At 38.2% G+C, this 21,522-nt stretch overlaps 1 protein-coding gene across 1 annotated transcript in view; it reads left to right on the top strand.

Moving 5' to 3' along the window:
- Positions 1-21,522, top strand: part of LOC122797335 (probable polyketide synthase 1) — a 125,795-nt gene that overhangs the window by 33,108 nt on the left and 71,165 nt on the right. The window contains exons 4-5 of the mRNA XM_044066147.1: positions 7,144-7,347; positions 8,508-8,689. Of these exons, the coding sequence (XP_043922082.1) occupies positions 7,144-7,347; positions 8,508-8,689 (386 nt within the window). The remainder of the gene's footprint in view (positions 1-7,143; positions 7,348-8,507; positions 8,690-21,522) is intronic.

A 21,522-nucleotide genomic window follows, 5' to 3' on the forward strand; every position in this document is an offset into this window, starting at 1 on the left:
GTCTGCTGCAATTCTTAAGAAGAATGAGGGGATATTGTCAGGGGCATTGGAGCAAGGCTTAAGCTTAGAGAGAATTTTTTTTATGTATGAGGTGGGTATGGGTTTGAGGTGGAATATGGGAGGTGAGTTTGGGGTGGAAGGTTAAGCAGAGGGTTTGATTTGAGGGGAGGTGTTGTTGTTTGGGGATATTTTAGTGAGTTCTGCTATAGAGTTAGTAAAGAAGGAGTTGAACAGAGTAGCTATTTCTGGGTCAGATTTACTAGTGTCAGAGCAAGGGTTGTTTCTGGTGCCTGGGTTGAGAAGTGAGTTGATGGATTTCCAGAACTGTTTGGGGTTAGAGGAGTGGTTAGACTGGAGTTTGATATAGTATGCTTTTTTGTCTTGTATGATATGTTTTTTGGCTAAGTTGTGGAGTTGTTTATATTTAAGAAGGGTGTCAGGGTGCCTGTTACAATGGTAGAGTTTCCAGGTCTCGTCCCTTTGTTGCATGAGTGTTTTGGTATCTTTACTATGCCAAGGGGCAGAATTGGTTTTTATACGTTTTATTCTTGGAGGGGCTTGGGAGTTAAGAGTGTCTAAGAAGGTTGTTGAAGAATTTAACAGCACTGTCCAGAAGTAGAGTTTTTAGAGTGTCCCAATTTATCAGTTTGACAGAATTGGAAAATGTTGTAGGGTTAAAGTTGTTGAGATTCCGAGTATGGAGATATTGGTGTAGATGAGGAGAGGAGGGGGTTGCTCTGTGGATGAAGGCTGGTAAGTGATCACTGATCGAGTCTGGTAAGGTGCCAGTGTGAGAGACTTTATTTGCGTGGGATACAAGGATCCAGTCCAGTATGGAGCCTGGGGGTTTATTTTTATTAGGTCTGGTTATAGCATTTGTGAGTTGAGTGAAATTACATAGATTGATTGAAATGGTGGGGTTATTGGCAGTAATTTTGTTCCAGTCAATGTTCACATCTCCTAGGATGTATGTGTCAAGCTTGATATTATATGAGGCCCATAGAAGAATTTCCTCAAGTGTGTTAATGTTGTTTCCAGGGGGGATATAGAGGGCTATAACACAAATGCTTTTCTGGTTATTTAGTTTGAGATTTCCTATGACTAGTTCAGCGTTGTTGAACTGTGGAATAGGATGTTGGTAGGGAGTGATGGAGAGTAGGCTGGAGTAGATTAAGGCTACTCCTCCAGCCTTCCTTTTAAGGTGGTCTTTTCTAAGTACTTGAAACCCAGGGGTAGTATTTCAGAGTCTGAAATGTTGGGTTTTAACCATGTCTCAGAGACAGCTGCTATGTCAGGTTGGGTAGGGGATAGCCAAATGTGGAAGTGGGCTAATTTGTTTCTTAGACTCTGGGTATTGATGGTCAAGATCTTGAGGTATTTAGGGTTGGTAGTATGGGTTGTAATGGGGGGAGATGGATTGCTGCTAGTACTAGGTCCTGGGTTGGGGTGTATGTCTCCTGCTAGACACAGGCAGTTAAATGGGAATGAGAGCAGGGGTTTGGATTTGCTCCTAGAGTTTGGTGGGAGGTACACTAGTGCTTTGGGAATATAACGTTTCATTGAGAAGGATAAGAGTTTTAGTTTAAAGCAGATACGTGGGTTTGGAAGCACTAGGGATGAGGATATAGTGTGGAAATGAGAAGTGGCAAAGTTATGATGTGTGTTAGGGATGATGGCGGGGTGAAGAGGGGATAAGAAAGTAGGGGTAGTTTGTAAGAGGAATAGGAGGTAGCATGGTATAGAGGCATTAGGAGTAGTAGACTAAGGGAAAGAATGAGAATGGTTTGAAGAGACATGGTGTGGTTTAGGTATAATGGAATAGTTGGGGATTAGCTGTTGAGGATGTAATAGGATTATTAGTGACAGTGTAGGAGGGAGGAGTATGGAAGTGTATCTGTAGCTTTAAGGATTAGGGATGGGGAGTGGTGAGAGAGTATTGGAGGATGGGAGGGGAGGGGATAGTGAGGAGATGAGAGTGGATTGGGTGAGGTAGGGGGGAGGGGACTTATGACTAGAATAAGTGTGGGAGCACTGGGGGGTGGGTAGGAATTGGTGGTAGGGTATGGGGAGCAGAGTGAGCCACAGGGCAAACCGAGCAGGTAGAGCCAAGGAGAAGGAAGAAGGCAAGACTGTGAAGAACAATCAGTGGTCAGGTAGGTAAGCGCAGAGGTAAGGAAAGTATGGAGAATGTAGCACTTGTTTACTGTAGTTGTATGCATCACATAACACAAGTCTCAAGCCAAATTCCTTGTAAGCATAACAGCATATTTAACAGCAAACAGTTTATGTAGTAAAAGCAGTCACAGCTTCAGTTAGTCCCTTAGACTATTGTGAACATAGCAGCTTATGTAACAGTAAACAGTTTCTGTAGTAAAAGCAATCACTACGTCAGTTAGATCCCTAGACTACATAAAGTTAGCTAAGTACTTCAGTTGGAAAACATAAATATGCCTGTTAAACCAGGTGCACCACAAACATTTGAGAAGAGCTTAAACACTTGCAGGCACTTAATTGTAGGTGTGCACACTGAAAAGGGTCTGTGTAAGCTTCCTCACCACAAGCAGGCCAAAAGATAACTTTCAAAATGGCAAAATAACAGCATATGTAACAGCAAACAGTTTATGTAGTAAAAGCAGTCACAGCTTCAGTTAATCCCTTAGACTATTGTAAGCATAACAGCATATGCAACAGTAAACAGTTTCTGTAGTAAGAGCAATCACTACGTCAGTTAGATCCTTAGACTACATAAAGTTAGATAAGTGCTTCAGTTGGAAAACATAAACATGCCTGTTAAACCAGGTGCACCACAAACATTTGAGAAGAGCTTAAACACTTGCAGGTACTTACTTGCAGGTGTGCACACTGAAAAGGGTCTGTGGAAGCTTCCTCACCACAAGCAGGCTAAAAGATAACTTTAAAAATGGCAAAATAACAGCATATTTAACAGCAAACAGTTTATGTAGTAAAAGCAGTCACAGTTTCAGTTAGTCCCTTAGATTATTGTGAGCATAACAGCATATGTAACAGTAAACAGTTTCTGTAGTAAAATCAATCATTATGTCAGTTAGATCCCTAGACTACATAAAGGTAGCTAAGTACTTCAGTTGCAAAACATAAACATGCCTGTTAAACCAGGTGTCCCACAAACATTTGAGAAGAGCTTATTAAACACTTGCAGGCACTTACTTGCAGGTGTGCACACTGAAAAGGGTCTGTGGAAGCTTCCTCAACACAAGCAGGCCACAGATAACTTTCAAAATGGTGCCGCTCAAGGAGATCCACTAATATAAACTAGTTAATGTGCATGGGGGAGGAGGGAGATACAAAATGGGGGAAGGTATAACCAGAAAAAGCAGGTAGAGATCTGTCCCGCCCCCTCACAGAAGACTGCAAAGAAAAGCAATTAGCATAAGAAGTGAAAGCCTTGGAGCTGTAATGTAAGTGTAAGCAAGGAAGAGGCAGAAGCAGGAAATTAGGAGTGTAAGCAGTTAGTTGCAGAAACACTACTTTATGGCCTTGGTGTGCAAATAATACAAAGGAAGGTAAATCTGGGGGGCAAAATACACCAAGTAAATGGTACTTGCATTACTTTACAAGTATTCAGTGTGGAGGCAGATCAATCTGGGACAAGATACAGCAAGTATATTATTAAGTTATGCCACCCAGTGGCAATAGACAAAGCTATAGTTGTCTGGGGGGGAGCACTTGCAGGTGTGCACACTGGCCAAAACAATGTTTAAAAAATAACTAGTAAAATTAACAAATGTGCTGTAAAAAGAAATGTAAATAACCAGTCACAATGTTTAAAACATAACTATTAAGGACCACATCTGCTAATAACAAGAACTGCAAATATGCAGTCACCTATGCAGACTTGCCTGATAGGTATCCTTATTAAAAAGTGTTATTCTTGGCTTGCAATAACTGTAGGGAGAAACCGGACCATAGCAGTGGTTTTATCTGGCAATGTTGCAGTTGCTGGGGGGGACGGGACCCGAGCTGCGATGATGCAGGTAGACCAAGTGTGCTATGCAGACTTGTCTGGTAGGTATCCTTATTAAAAAGTGTTATTCTTGGCCTGCAATAACTATAGGGAGAAACCGGACCATAGCAGTGGTTTTATCTGGCAATGCTGCAGTTGCTGGAGGGGGACCCAAGCTGTAATGATGCAGGTAGACCAAGTGTGCTATGCAGACTTGTCTGATAGGTATCCTTATTAAAAAGTGTTATTCTTGGCTTGCAATAACTGTAGGGAGAAACCGGACCATAGCAGTGGTTTTATCTGGCAATGTTGCAGTTGCTGGGGGGGACGGGACCCGAGCTGCGATGATGCAGGTAGACCAAGTGTGCTATGCAGACTTGTCTGGTAGGTATCCTTATTAAAAAGTGTTATTCTTGGCTTGCAATAGCTGTAGGGAGAAACTGGACCATAATATATATATATATATATATATATATATATATATATAAAACATCCTAATTTTTACAAGTAATTCATAATTTACTTGCAAAGCCAGTACATACTGACCCTAAGATAATGTGCCATACAAACATTCAGCTATTTGAAATGAGTCAGCATTAATAAATGAAAATAATTTGTTATTTATAGAGTTAATCACTTTACATGACACAGTCCACATACTCCATTATATCTAGTTACATAGGCATTCTTAGGACATTCTCTAGGTCTTCTCAGATGACTGAATGGTCCCAGCAGTTTATGGATATGACAACAATTCACTAGTGTTTGCATGAGCATCATTGAGAATTAACCTGAAATTCACTTTGATCAGTCAGTAGACCTCGGTGCCTTACATTTTCCTACTAATGTCATCTTCCTTTGTTTGGTAATGTCACCATATCAATTATTCATGCACAGAAAGTGGGTTGAAACTTAAAATTTCCACCTGCAGTAATAACTAAGAGACATTTTCATCAAGTGCTTTCAGTTTCTTCTGTACAGTTTTTGGTCATCTCCTTGCACAATATATGATCTTGGTTAATTGGAAATAACTACAGTTATTGCCACTACACAGACTAAGGAATCTGTATTAACTACTTTGGCACTGTTACATAACTTGAACATTATTTATTTATTTATTTATCATTTGTTGACCGGGAAAGTCCGACTAGGTTCCACAGAGCCTGTTTTCAGTGGAGGCCCGGGGAGAAATGCTCCAGATGCATGCCTTTGGAATGTGGGAGGAAACCGGAGTACCCAGAGGAAACCCACGTGAACACAGGGAGAACATGCAAACTCCACAAAGAAGGCACCCCAGCCGAGAATTGAACCAGTGAACCTCTTGCTGTGAGGCGACAACGTTAACTGCTGCACCACTGTGCCGCCAGTATTGCTTGTATAATAGATTTCATGTCTCTTCTGGCAGCCTCTTACCCTTATCATAGGATTGTTCTGTTGATTGTGGTAGTGAGGTTGAGGTATCTGGGGCGTGTAGTGGTCAGGAATTGGGATTTCTTTAGATGTAGCATTTCTAACAGAGCTGGGTCAGACATGGCTTTGTAAGTCAAGCTGAGATCGCCTCTAAGTAGGCGATATGTAGTAATAATGTCTAGGTCACTCAAGTATCGTGTCAACGTTGCACCATGTGATTCTTTGCATCTTTCAATGAGTGATCTCTTTATATACAGACAGCAGGCTGGGGAAAGTGAATGTTTAAAGTGACAAACAGCAGAATGTCTGAATCTCCCTTTATTTACAGTTCATTTTCTAATGGTTTTACTACGCATTGTTACATCCCCCTTTCCCCGTAGCTAACTATGCAATTTGGCACATAATTTCTCTTTCAGTTCTCATATCCTTGCTGTTGTAGACTGGGAAAGTTGCTGATCTATTTTGGTATATTTGCATCCATACATTCTAAATAGTGTGGCTAACACACGTGGGACCTGCAAGCAAATCATGTACATCCCTGCTGTTTATCAGATCTGATGCATTTTAATGACATACTATTTAAACACGTTTGGCAATGTCTTTGGTTAGTTATCCTCTTCACTCATAATATTCCAAGCCCTGCTCTCTCAAGACTTATGTTTTGCTTTGCATTTTTTTTCATAAAGATTACAATATCTCATCTGTATTATCTCTTCCACTGAATCTTTTATTTAACAATAAACCTGTCTTTTTTATTTTTTTTACTTACACTAACTGCATCCAGTGTGTGTTCACTGGTGAGTATCTCTTGTGATAATCTTTGTCTTTTTCCCTTTACAAGTACTGTATACAAGCACATAATTTACTGTGTATACACAGATTAGATTTTCTTCAATATTTTTCAGTGTTATTCATAGATGTCACCAGATACAAGGTGGAAGCCATCTGACCCACAGAACTGACAGTGACAGTGACAGCTTAAATTATGCACCTTGCGGCGTATAGTCAGTGTGCTACAGAAGGTAATGCATTGCATATCAAACAGGAACTCAGTATATTCTATATTACAGAGGTGCATTGACTGGGTGGAACAAAAATGAACTTGGGGAGAGCCAAAACAGCAACGCAGGTTTCACTGCAAAGTAGCTTGTTTCTCCTACTTTCAAAATGCACTGCTTGCACTACTGTCAAGGGACATACAAAAGAACAGGTACACAAATCCATAGCCTGTGAGCAGTACATTAACACAGGGCATCCATTATATGTTTACAGGGACATTCATTTTGTGTCTGTAAAGGAATGTAGTATCTGGCACACAAAACTTTCTCAGCCAGTATGGATTCTGATGCAAATACTAGCTTTTCTTAAGTGAAATTTAATTTACAGGTAATTTGTGCATTATTTGTTTATTCATTGTAGAATGACTGAATATCACAAAGTTATATTTACGTCACAAATAAGAAAAAATAACTATGCTGCACTAACAGTGATGGATATAAAGGTTATGGTGTGGTTTTACTCCCCTTTACAAGTAAGTAAAGGGGAGCATGGACCTTTTATCTTCTTTGTCTTTTCTCTTGAAATAATGAGATTTCCTGAGTTTTTTCCCCAGAATTCTAGGAAAGACAGTTTTGAGAATGATTATTCTGAAGTGCAAAACATTAAATGATTTGTTTCTTCTCATGATAAACAGAAGTAACTTGAAATTATGTGTCATACAAGAAATTCAGTGTTCTACAATGCCCTTGCAGGTCTGATGAACAGGGATTTTGAGGTGATTGTGAATGATGTTGCAAGTAACATAAATCATTACAGTGTCTCCGGCGCTGCCTCAAGCATAGCCGCTAACAGGATCTCCTACTGCTTCAATCTAACCGGACCTTCCCTTACTATTGACACGGCATGTTCATCATCTCTTGTTGCCCTGCATTACGCATGCCAGGCTATTAAACAAGGTGAGTACATCAGATTATAAACACTCATTTACATCAAATTATTATGATTTGTATTTTTCATAAAGATTTTAGTTTTACTTTACTGTGACTGTATTCTAGTGAACACAGAAACTTTATGTTAGTGAAAGAAAAACATTGGAGGTTCAAGTGATTAATGTAGCAATGTAGAAAATAAATGATTATATCCATGCAACAAAGTTCAAATGCTATTAGAGACAATCTTTCTTTCATATTCTCTGTTCTTTGGAAGCATAAGGCAGTGCATCATTCAAGTTACATTTCATTCTTGCAGTGCTGACAAACTCCATCGACAATGTTTTCAGAAAAGTAAATGCCAGTTGGGCATGCACAGTGCAATAATAATGTACTGTATGGAAAATAAGTAGTTTTATATCATAATTATTTAGATTTGGTTAACTAGACAGTCTTGCCAGAAGAAAGGTTCTTCTGGGTTTTTTTCAACATAGTACAAGGCAATATGACAGAAAACTCAACTTTATAAAATTAGTAGCAACACAAGAGAAAGAAATGTGGCTGAAAGTTAGAGTAAGAGTTTAAAAAGCTGATGAGTGATGAGTTCATTGAGCATAAACCAAGGAGGGCAAGAAGATGACTAAATGGGTCACAGAAGAATGGAGTAAGGTATAAATCAGTCAAAATAATTTTAGAGAAGATGGCTAGTGGCAAGAGGGTTAAGAACAGGATTAGAATTCATGAACTGAGAAGAAAGAAGAAACCAAGACAGAAAAGATCAAAATATAATTTAAGTAGCTCAAGTACAGGAGAAACATGAAACACAGGGATACAGAATATTGAGATATGCTCAGAAAGACTTTTATAAGTTGATTATAAGACATTCAGTCAGCACATCGAAACATAATGTGTCTTCTGAAAATACAACTAGTTTATAGATGTGGTACTAGGATTAACTGAAATTACTATATTGTTCCTTATCTCTTGTTTGTACACCCTTTTGTATCTCTAAAACTATTTAATTATAAAATGCATGTGCTGAATTCATTCAGCTTGGACTGGCTGCTAGAGCACTGTATAATGTGTTTTCTTTATTGATTATCTAATAAATGAAACCTAATCTGAACTGTAACTATTTTTAAACAGAACAACAATTCTCTACAATGTATGTTTTTGTATTTTATTAGGGGACTGTGAAATGGCACTCTGTGGAGGAGTTAGCTGTATTATTGAACCTCGAATTTATGTAGCTCTGAGCAAAGCAAAAATGATTTCAGCGGATGGAGTCTGCAAGCCTTTTTCAAACAGAGCTGATGGATATGGAAGAGGAGAAGGATGTGGTGTTCTTTTACTGAAGCCCCTAAAAATGGTATTTACAATTGTTTTAATCTTAATCTTAATCACTAGGTCCTCAATAAACAAGACCGTTATTTTAATCTACATTAAGGATAGATTGTAAAGTACCCTCTGTACATATGCAGATTCGCAGGCATAGAACTTAACTTTTGATATGCAATAACTGGAAATAAAGAAGGACCAACCTTGCATACATTCAAGAAAGAAAACATTTTCAGTTATAGAATATCCCAAAAGGAAAGAAGTTTCATATATAAATTTTTTTATCTTAGTGGACTGAAATGAATGGTATGAAAAGGGCACAAAAAACAGAATAAATAACATAACATTAGAAAAAATAGTGTTCCATACAAAAATGAAGAAATAAACGATTAACCTGAAAAAATATCTTAACATTACCTTAACCTTCTTAATTGCCTTGAAAAATTAATTGAGCAACAGGTCTGTGGCATAGAGGGGAATGGAACCCTTACTATGACTCAGACAACCTAAGATTAACTTGTTACCAACTGCTGCAGGAGCTAGCCTGGGTGGTGAATGTGACGCTACAGCTTGGGAGGTGTGTGTGATAGGCTAACCTTGACTCACCCATTCTATGGTAAGTTAGGGATTTGATCTGTTGCAATGTTAATAAACAGCTGGGAGTGGTTGGAACACCAATATAGCATACAGACCATAACATAGTGTCTGGTCTGCTAAGGAGCATGTTATGCTGTGATCTGATTTAGGCAAACACATGGGAGTATCTATGCATCACTAGGCAAACAATGCAAGCCCTGATTTATCAGCAGGTGTATCTAGCCTCAAGGAATGGGGAGTTAGAGAACTAAAATCCCCTGGATGGCAACCTCTCCATCAGCTGGTTGCTACCCTCACCATTGACCTTGAAACTAGAAAAGAAACCATCGTATGAATATCCACTGGAAACAGGTACACTCTTAGGCAGGCTGTAACAGTTGGTGTGATGTGAGAACGAATACACTGACAGATTGATTGGGAACTGATAACAAGCAGGTACCATGGAATTAAAATATAAAGAAAAAGAAACTTATGTGACTATAATATCACTACAATAACTGTAACCTGGTTAGGAGCTAAAGCCTGTTGCTGTATCTGAAATAAAATATCCACAGAGGACACTAATATAGGGCAGGAAACATATAAGAAACAATAAGTTCTTTCAAGTAGCTATATATATATATATATATATATATATATATATATATATATATATATATATATGGGTCCCTTTCAGAAGTTTGAGTTTTCAGAAACTCGAAATTCATATGGTCGAGACCATATTACTGACTTTCCGAAAACTGGAGATTGCAGTACAGGATTATGGAATTTACCCCATTCCCCGCTATAGTACAATCTTGGAGTTAATATATATATATATATATATATTAATATATATATATATATATATATATATATATATATATATATATATATATAGTTTCACTTCATAACGTTTCATCGAATTTCAAAACAGTGAGACCAAATCATCGAAAACTCAAATCGTCAAAAACTAATAACATTGAATCTCAAATCATTGAAAACTACAAAGCAACTAGAAATAACATCCCACAGAGTTTTTACTACGTTTATGCAGGGGGGCAAGCCCCCCTGCACCCCTCCCCCCCCCCCCCACACACACACACACACACACACACAGCTCCCATACATTAAATATACCAACTCTAAGGTCACACTACAGTGGGGGGAAAAAGGTAATTTCCTAGCCCCACTGTAGTGCGACCTTGGAGTTGGTATATTTAATTTTGGGGGGATGTGGGGGCGGACACCCCCACTTGGGGGGTGCAGGGGGCTTGCCCCCCCTGCATCCTGAAAAAAACGTAGAAAAAAGGTAGATTTTTTTGTTGTTTTCCAAAGGTTTGAGTCTTCAGAAAGTCGATCATATGGTCTCAACAGCATGAATTTCGAGTTTCTGAAAACACAAGCTTCTGAATGGGATCTATATATATATATATATATATATATATATATATATATATATATATATATACTGTTTTTCAACAAAATTACATTTAGAAGAAAGTTACTTACCTGATCCCATTTCTCTGAAGCTGCATTACACTGAACGCACGGACTGCCAAATTCCTTTCCCTCTGAAAGGAACCAGCTCTTAATTTTAAGACTGGTTTCAAAGAAACTAAACTTTCATTTTTATATTGGTCTAAAACTTTTGTCCAGTAGATGTCACTGTTTCATTAAGAGCTTCACATAGCAGGCTCAGTTACAGATTTATTACTGTTTGCTTTTAATTAGCATTTCTTATATGAAAGTTTTAAATGTTTTTAATGTTTTAAATGTATTCAATGTTATTTTACATCCCACATGTAGTTAAAGCATTTTTTAATTTATGTTTTTATATTTGTACTGAATGCATCAGTTTTATTTAGACAGAACCTGCAGGCATTGTTTCCTATGACATTTTTTTTAAGCATTTCAGTTTGTTTGTTTGCGTCTTTCGGCTTTTCCCAGTTAGGGGTCGCCACAGCGGAACTCCAGTCCGCTAATGATTGGCAGTAGATTTTTACATGCCAAGTTGCTGGCCCTGATGCACAACCTTCAACAAAGGTATGCCCATTCACGCATGTCTCCACACAGAAGACGCTCTAACTGAGAATCGAACAGGGCAACGTCTTACTGTAAGGCGACAACGCTACCACAGCATCAATATGTCTTTAATTGTAGATTGGTTGTTTAATTGACCTATTAAGGACTATATATAAAGGACTCATTTTGTTGGTATGCTCATCTGATGAAGTTGCTGACGAAAATGCTGTGGTCTAGTTCAAGGCATTATTTATTGTTTTGTGTGTTCATTAGACTTGATTTGCTACTTGGTGAACCCTCCAGTGTCTTATTTTTTGGTTATCATTTATTATAAATTATTTTTAGAATAAATAAATAAATACCTTAGCTGAAAAAGGTCATTGATAGATTAGAGCAGAGGGAGAAAATAATTGTCGGTATAAATTGGTTCAACCACAGTTTGGAAAAATGGCACTTCTGAAAAGAACAGACTTCATAGGGCCCAGAGGGATTAGCACCAAAGTCTTCTAAACTACAAATTCACTATTATTACTCCAAGATTTATGAGGTGATGTTGTATCAGAGATCACTGGTGAAGAGATGGGAGGGTGAACATATCTGAACATGATTTGTCTAGACCCATCTCCACTTGGATTCATTAAATGGCAGGTCATGCATATTCAGCCTGGTGGATTTTTTTGAAAAGGTCACCAAAGCAATGGATGAAGGCAAAACAGTACACATCACATACCTCAACCTAGCCAAAGCTTTTGACACAGTTCCCCACTCAGGCATAGTAGAAAAGCTAAATAAACTGGGAATAAATCCCTGTGTCACCTGCTGGATTGCTAACTGGCTCAGGGATAGGATGCAAATAACAAAAACAGGGAAAGTTACCTCCACAAACACACCAGTCACAAGTGGAGTCCTCAAGGGTTCTGTGCTGAGACCTGTCCTGTTTGGCATCTACTTTTCTGAAGTAAAAGTTAATACCAAAGGGCTCTGAGTGACTATGTTTGCAGATGACTGCAAGCTAGGAGCAGTCATTGAATCCCAACCTACAGGAAGATTTGTATCAAATAAACTGGTGTCTAAATCATGATCTGAAAATAAATGCCAAAACATGCTTTATAGTATCCTTTGGGGAGTCAACTACCACAGAAAACTACCATATTGACAATACGCCCATGAGAGATGACCCAGTTGTTTAAGATTTGGGAACTTGTATGGACAGTGACATAACATTTGACCAATATGTGTCTATTGCTGTAAGAAAGTCCTTCTGCATTGCACAGCTTATCAACAAAGCGATTGTGCCTAGATCTAAGGATGTCATTGTTCCCCTTTACTCAGTCCTCATTAGGCCAGACATTGAAATATAATGCCCTCTTTGGATTGTATCTGTCCAGACACATGCAACAACTGGAATGATGACAGAAATACCTTACTAAAAGGATACAAGGCCTAAACAACATGTCCTACATAGACCAACTCAAAGCCCTGTTACTATACCCAGTATCCTACAAACTGCTAAAAGGTGACCTGTGTCTGGCATACAAGGTATCCTCTGACCCATTACTGATGGATTTACTACATGTAAGTAAGTCAACTGGAGTTAGGAATACTCATTTTAGGGATCTAAACCTCTTCTGCAATGTCAGTAGCATGGTTTGGAGGGGTAGGCATATTTCACAGAGGATACTGCTGCTATGGAACAGACACATAAAACAAAGTTCATCCCTGTCCATTTTCAAGTGCAACTTAGATCTTTAGATGGGAAACAGAAAATTTCCTCTGGACTGCCCCCTGTACTACTAATGGACAGATGCAGCTGCTAAATGCTTTATCTCATACATGGGTCAACTGAAATTATCAGTGGTTTGATCCCAGTTATTCTCACTAGTGGTAATATATAATTATCGACCATGGGATGGGTAAGGACAATCTATAACCAAAAGGGATAGATTTTGAGCACAGCAAATGAAACTGGGTAGGCTTAAAATGGTCTGCAAGGACAGCTCACCTAGTACTTGCCTATAAACCTATGTACTTATACGTATTAACTTAGCAATACCCCTGAGCTTTTGCATATCACACTTCTAGCAACCTACACACATCCTTATATTCTAGAGAATCTTCTGAAAAAAATTAAGTTAAAAAGCATAAGACAATACTGCAACATATTATGATAAACACAAACCAAGAATTACATTTTCTCAAAAGTCTGACAAGCAGTTTGTCATATGTGGGAAACTGTACAATCTAGACATACGAGGGTTTATTCACAGAAATGATCACTGTAGCACTATTAGTGTTTCTTTGGTGAGATCTAGTAATGATATCGAAACAAAAAGTGATTTAGAGACATGAACGAGTGAAAGTGAGCCAAAAACTTTTTCTGAACCGAACATGTGACTCATTTGTGTCTCTGTAGCAACCTGCATAATGCTGTTACTCAGGCACTTTCAGATATACAGACATACACATGCATGCACACACACACACACACATACACACACACACACACACACACACACACACACACACACACACACACACACACACGCACGCACGCACATGCACGCACACACGCACACACACACACACACACACACACACACACACACACACACACACACACACACACACACACACACACAAAGCTACATTGACACACATGCAGTTTCACAGACACCCAGACAGCCATACACACACAGAAACATTCTCTCAGTTATGTCTCTGCTTACACACAAGCACATACATGCATGGACAAACACACACACACACACACACACACACACACACACACACACACGTACATCTGCACTCACACATACATCCAGACAATCACACACACAAACACATACTAATACCAAGGCACCCCCATTAATGCCGCTGCATGCATATACACAAATGCACAAACACACACACAGCTACATAGTACTTATTTGATGCAGAGTTAATAACCTCATTCCTGCTATAGATAGCAATCAGTGTACACTATAAAAAGATGCTGTATAGTCCCTGTGCTTCGATCCTGATATAGAGTAGTAAAGCTTACCTTTGAGTTTCTCTACAACACTCTTCAAATCAAGATGCATGGCTCTGCAGCACAGCACATGGCTAATTTATATTAGCCATGTCCATGGATTGTTGCACTTACATAACGAGATGTCCAGCAGAACTACAGGTACTACTTGTCCAAGCCTTCATATCACTGTAGTTTTACAGAGGTCGTTGAATTGCTCTGTAATAGGCACTGAGCAATCCTGCAGAGAGTTAGAGGTTTCTGAACACCAATATAGTACCAGAGCACTTTTGTTTAGGCAGACTTGAGTTTTCTCATGACTGAGTGCTTGTTTACTAAGATATTTACAGAAGTATGAAAATGTATGTTTTTTGTAAATTAGCAACACAAATAATGGGATATCTCTCAAGATGTATAACTTACAGTGCAAATATAAATGAAAATGTTCTTTTTTTTCAAACAAGAAATTTCTTTATTAAGCCATTACTTATGACACAGGCAATCATACATTTCTATAAATGAAAACAAGCCACACCGACACAATCCTATTTGCAAGCATTTTACATCACAAAACATGCTGGCACACTCCCAGTTGCAAACATTATACATCACTTATAATCTACCAAATCATTGTCAGTCATGCATTACATAGCTCATTTAAGTCCTGCCTTCTTTTGAAGCTCATTCCGCCCCTCTGTATAGTATTCCCACAATTCCCAGTTGTTCCTGTGTAGTTTCCTCCTACCATTTTCTAAAGCTCCCAGTTCCAGTTGTTTTATCTCTGTTACTATATTCACTACTTCTAGTATGGTTTGTTTAGATTTTGATTTCCATTTTCTAGTAATGGCTTTTTTGGCAGCCACCATAATTAGACACAGCAAGTCCTTACCATGTCAAATCAAATCCAATTCTGTATCATAGCTCAGAAAAATCATCTCCCTTGTCACACCAATCTGCCACCGAGCATCTCTGACAGTGCGTCCTGCAGGGAATTCTTAAAGTCCTCAACTCACTGCACTCCCAGAAAATATGTTCCCAATGATCTCTTTCTTCCCTGTCACACCTCCAACATTTCCTATCAACTTGTGGAAAAATTCCCTGGAGTCTACTTGGGGTGTAAAAATATCAGTGCAAACATTTCCAAGCAAAAATCCTAAATCTTCATGATTTTGTTGCATATTTGAGAGACATGCATATGTCCTTCCATTGTTTATTTGTGAATTGCTTATCCAATCTCTCTTCCCAATCCTTTCTAACCTCTTTTGATTGATTATTATAGTTATCGTGCAATATTTTATATGCTGCACTAATTGTTCCTTTTTTAATGGCAGCTTCTGTTCTAGATTCTACTAAAAACTCTACCAGTGCTGGTCTTTCATTTAGAAGCCCCATATTTATTTTTCTTTGCCTATACTCTGATATCAGTCCTTCATAGGAAAGACAATCTCTAACCTGGAGTCTGAATAAATTCTTGGCGTCTTGCCATTTTGTCATCTTTCCCTCTCTAGTTATTTGCTCCAAATACCTTGGTTCCTTTGCCAGTTTTCTTCAATAAATTCCAGCCCCCTTTTGCCTATTGTCTATATCCCTAATTGCAGTCATCCCTATCGGCAGAATCTCCTTTCCCAATTCCCATGTTAGCTTAGTTCTTAGGATACTTTCTGCTACTCTATAGATATAATATTCTGTATGATTACTGTTATTCTTTGTAAAGGCCTGCATCCAAAATCCCAGTCTCTCCTTGTTTCTTAAGCTTCCCCCTGGTTTCATCATCATCCCTTTCCACTATGAATTATAGTTTTCTGCTTGTGCTATATATAGGAGCCTTAACTTTGTAGCTCTGAAGTACCCCTTCAAATCAGTTAATCCCAATCCACCCTGTTCTACTGGAAGAATCAGCTTATCCCACTTGACTCTTGTCATCTTCCCCTCCCAGATAAAGTCCTTCAGCTCTTTATTAATTGCTATCCACAACTTCTCCTTGGGTTGATAAAATATGCCTGATCTGTGCATAAAGCAAATAGGATGAAAACATTTTAACTGTTTGTATCTTACTATCCATATCCATATAACAAAGATTCCATTTTCTCAGTTTTTGTATTATCTTTTGTTTAGTATCTTCCCACATATCCTTAGCTGCTACAACAGAATAATTTGTAATCCATACTCCTAAATACTTCATTTTATCACACCCCCATAAATATGGATATTGCTGAACCACTTCATATGTGGGTATATAATTTACCCCTATTGCATTTGTTTCAGCTTCATTAATTTTGTATCCCAAAAAGATTTGGAACTGTCTCAAAATGTTCCACAACACTGTAATGTCTCTTTCTGGTTTTGTCAGGTATAAAATAATATCATCTTCAAACAGAGCCACCTTTTCTTGACTAGCATACCAATTATATCCTTGAATTTCTTAGTCGCTTATTTTCTTTGCCAATGGTTCTAAATGTAATGCAAATAACAAAGGGAAAAGAGGACACCACTGCCTGGTTCCTAAGGCTTGCTTGATTCTGATCTCTCACATATCTTCCTAATCAACTTTATACTTATAATTTTTTCAGGAAATGCAAATGCTTCCATTGCCTTGCTCATAAAGTCCCAGCTTACTCTGTCAACATTCTGCTTCCCTCTGTTCTGGATCATCGATGTTCCGTTAATGTTTTCAAATGTTTTCCTCCCATCCACAAAAACTCATTGGTCCAGATCTATCAGATTTGGCATTATGTTTGTCATTCTTTTAGCCATTATAGACATGAACATTTTATAATCATGGTTTAGTATTGAAATGGGCCTGTATGAAGATGTGCCTGATGGATCTTTACCCTCTTTAGGTATTATAGCTACCACTGCTTTCTTCCAGGATGTTGGTACTTCTCCTCTTAAAATACTGTTAAACAAATTCTTCCAGATCTTTATCAGTTTTCCCCACCTAGCTTCCAGACTTCCACAGGAATACCATCTATTCCTGGGGACTTTCCTGTAGATTGGTTATACATCACAATTTTTATCTCATCTCCTCCAATCCTAACCATTAGTAACTGAGCCTCATCTACCTCTAACCTTGGCATATTTAATTCTTCCATGAACATTTCCATTTGTATCTTTTCTCGATTTTGATGTTTCAGTGCTTTATACAGACATTTTATATCTTGGGGAACAATATGTAAATTCACTCCGAACTCCTATTACTGAATTTGGGTCTATATTAGAAATTTGAAGTTTCACAACTTCGAATGTTCTAATATCGAACCTTATTCAGCGAAAGCTGAAAACAACAAACGTACAGAACAGTGAATTTTTTTCCTAGGGAAAAAATTTGCTGTTCCAAAACACATACCCACAACACAAGCACACCAAACAAACAGCAATCCACACACATACACCTAAAATCTTACACCTAACCCTACACTAAACTATACACACATCACTAACTATCCCACTTACCTTAACCCAAACCCTAACCCTAAGGTCCGTCATTATCACACACTCACCTCACCCGCGCCCTAACCCTAACTCACCTAACCTGCCCTAACCCTCATGTCCACACAATCACACACATACATAACCCACGCCCAAACCCTAACTCACATAACCCACCCTAACCCTCATGTCCACACAATTGCACACATACCTAACCCACACCCTAACCCTAACTACTGTAACCCACACTTGATCGTACACTTACCTGAACCTGACCCATAACTTTCCACCACAGCGCTGAAAATACCGAAGCAACAGAAACGGACAACCGAATTCTTTCCCTAGGAAAAAAATTGGTTTTCTGTTGCTTTGATATTTTCAGCTTTCGCTGAATAGGGTTTGATATTAGAACATGTGAAGTTGTGAAACTTCAATGTTCTAATATAGACCCACTGAATTCATATCTTCCATGCCAAATATTTTCAAAAAATGTCTTTAAAAATCTACTCTCCTTTGTTATACTTTTCCTTCTGGGCTTCCCAGACACTTTTACTGCTACAAATCAAATTCCAGTCTCAACCTATAAGTAATATTCCTTGCTGAAAACTGATTATTTCATCCAGAATTTTCTTAAGCTCCATTATAGCAGTTTTAGGTGGAATATAAATACATGTCAGTTTAATCATCCTCCCTTGCCAGTAGCCCCTTAGCACTACAAATCTGCCATTATTATTTTTTATCCTCTTCTACCACTATTGCAGCTCCTCTTGCAATTAATATAAATACTCCTCTTTTCTTTTGTCCCAGATATTCCATTGAATATCCATCCTGAAAACCTTTCTTTATCAAATTCACATGTTCATTTCCTTCTAAGTGTGTCTTCTTTAACATAGCTATTTGCACTCTACATTTTAATATAGTTCACTGTTCTTTCTTTATATATATATATATATATATATATATATATATATATATATATATAGGACCACTGACATTTAAAGACATTACAGAAAGCATCATGGTATTAAAAGTTATTCCTGCCTTTTATATCTAACACCTTTTTGTTAAATGTCTAGTTCCAGCTTTTGCATTGCAAGCATACACTGTTTGGCAGGTTGAACTTTTATATAGTTGTTTCTTGTCATATCTTACTAAACATTTTGTTTTATTGAAATCCCTCACACACAAAAAAACAATACCCCCTAAAACATATTAATTTAATACTAACACACAAAACTATGTACATCTTCAGATACTGAAGTTTTACCCTCCTAATAGGAGCAAATGTCCCAAACTGACAGCTTCACTACAGACTTGAGTTAACCTAAAAGAAAGGTTATCCATGCTAACATGCATGGTGCAGCCTGTGCTTCTACTAAGTGCTAACTGGTTCTGTCTTATCTTTATACCTCTCCCAGCTGGGAAAACCTGTGAATGCTTTCAAAGAGCATTATCTCCTAGTCAGTTTATCTTTTTGTTTTCCCCCAGCCAATCACTCCACCAGACTGTAAGCAATTTCCCATTATCAGATTGTATCCATGCAGACATGAGAATCAGACAGTCAGTTTCTCTTTATCAGCATGTTTCCATGGGGACAAGAGGGCCAGATGCAGAATTGCTACTAAGCATACATTCATTTGCTAGAAAGAAAGCCTCATAATATTCAATATTCTTTTTCATTTACTTGCTTTCTCTTAAAATGTGTTACTAAATCAGTCTAGGGTCCTTAATCCATTCATTTCCCCATGCAAGAATGAGAATAAGCATGTACTTCATCAAAAAATAATGTTGTTCCTCCAGGGAAGAATACCTTGAAGACTACTGGGTACAGTAGTTTGAATCTCACACCTGCATCTTGACATTCCCTGAATAGTCAAATGAATTTACTCCTCTTCTGCCTGATGTACAATAAGTAATCATTCTCCAAAAACACTCTGCTGTCTCCTACTTTTAGTATTTTGTTTTTCTGCCACAGTTTTGTCAGAATCAACTCTTTCTGCAGGTAGGATTGGGGTCTATGTCATATAATCAAACTTCCAAAATTTCGAATACCATATGTTTGAACTTGGAAGTTTGAAATATGACAACATCAAGACCTCAGAACAGCAAATGTTTTCCCAGGAAAAAAATGTGCTGTTCCGAAAAACACACACACAACATAGGCACACCAAAAACCTAATAAACCTACACTACACCTTCCATACACAACTATCTATGCACTAACCTTAACCCAAGCCCTAACCCTAAGGTCCATCACTATCGCACACTTACCTTTCCTGCACCCTAACCCTAAAATCTGTCACTATCGCACACTTACCTTACCTGTGCCCTAACCCTAAAGTCCGTTACTTTTGTGCCCTTACCTTACCCGCGCCCCAACCCTAAAGTCTGTCACTATCACACACTTACCTTACCCGCACCCTAACCCTAAAGTCCGTCACTATCGCACACTTACCTTACTCGTGCCCTAACCCTAAAGTCCGTCACTATTGCACACTTACCTTACCCACGCCCTAACCCTAAAGTCTGTCACCTTTGCACACTTACCTTACCTGCACCCTAACTCCAATGTCCGTCACACTCACACACTTACCTTAACCCGATCCGCAACTTTCACACCACAGTACAGAAAATGTCAAAGCTGTAGAAACAGCTAACCGAATTCTTTCCCTGGGAAAGAATTTGAATTTCAGCGGCTTCGACATTTCTATTTTTTGAACTTCCCCGTTCGAACTTCCAGTATTTGACATTTAAGACTGTCAATTAAATAACAGGTACCCTAGGATAGCATCTTTACTATTAAAGGTCTAGGTGGCTTTCTCTACTCTCAACTATCAACTCCTGCTGTGGAATACCAGTCCAGCTGCTTATTTGTGCTTTCATAAAATTAATGCATTCTTTCCCTCCCAGCTTCTCTGGTATAGCTGAAAATCTCAGGTTTTCCCTACTTGCTCTGTCCTCTAATTATATTATTTTTAAAACATCTCTTTTTGAGCAGTCTCATATCCAGCCTGCCTTTTTTTTTTCATTTCAACCTCTGCTTTTTGCAGCTTTATCACCTCATCCAAATATCTTTAAAGCTTCTTCAAATTTTTTCCAGCCTTTTGTTGTTTGTGTTGATATACTGTATCAGGGTTTAATTTATGTTAACCAGGTCTGTGTGTGGTTGTCTTATATCTTCCTGTAGGTTACTGGAAGTCATGTTTGGAGGTTTCATTACTTTTTGTTGAGCAGCTGCAGAACTTTCCCCAGTCAATGTTTTTCCTCAATTTATGTAGCTGATTTTCTCCAGGTGCTCTGTATTTCTTTTTTCTTGGCATCCAGGCAGTACACTTACTAGCCATTTACTGAAATTTACCCATAAACACAAAGGTCTACTGGCTTTCTCTGCTGAGTTTCTGTTTTCACACTGGGAGAGCTAGAGTTAAGCTGTTACTCAATGTGCAGCCATCTTGGAAGTCCCAATGACAATTTTCTTCATTATAATCTAAGGCTTCACCTTATCCTGTGCGGTAGTTAATAAGACACTTGATTTTAGAATTAGTAATATAGATATGGAAATACTGCATATATTCATAATTACTAGCAAACTAGTTGTGGTATCTCCAACAGGGTAAACTATGCATAGACAGTGACATTTCACAACATGCCCCATAGTAACATGTCTCTATGTTATAAAAATATGAGTGTAAATATGAAAATATGAATAATACATGACACTGTGAGGTAAATATATCCATTGCAGGGCATCCTATACTGACACTCTTACTGTCATTGTGTTGTAACTTGTCCTTTCTTATGCTGCATGTTTTTAATTGGTAAGCCAC

The sequence above is a fragment of the Protopterus annectens genome, chromosome 3.part0 (genome assembly GCF_019279795.1).
Source record: "Protopterus annectens isolate FY-2018-M chromosome 3.part0, PAN1.0, whole genome shotgun sequence".
Classification (NCBI taxonomy): domain Eukaryota; kingdom Metazoa; phylum Chordata; order Ceratodontiformes; family Protopteridae; genus Protopterus; species Protopterus annectens.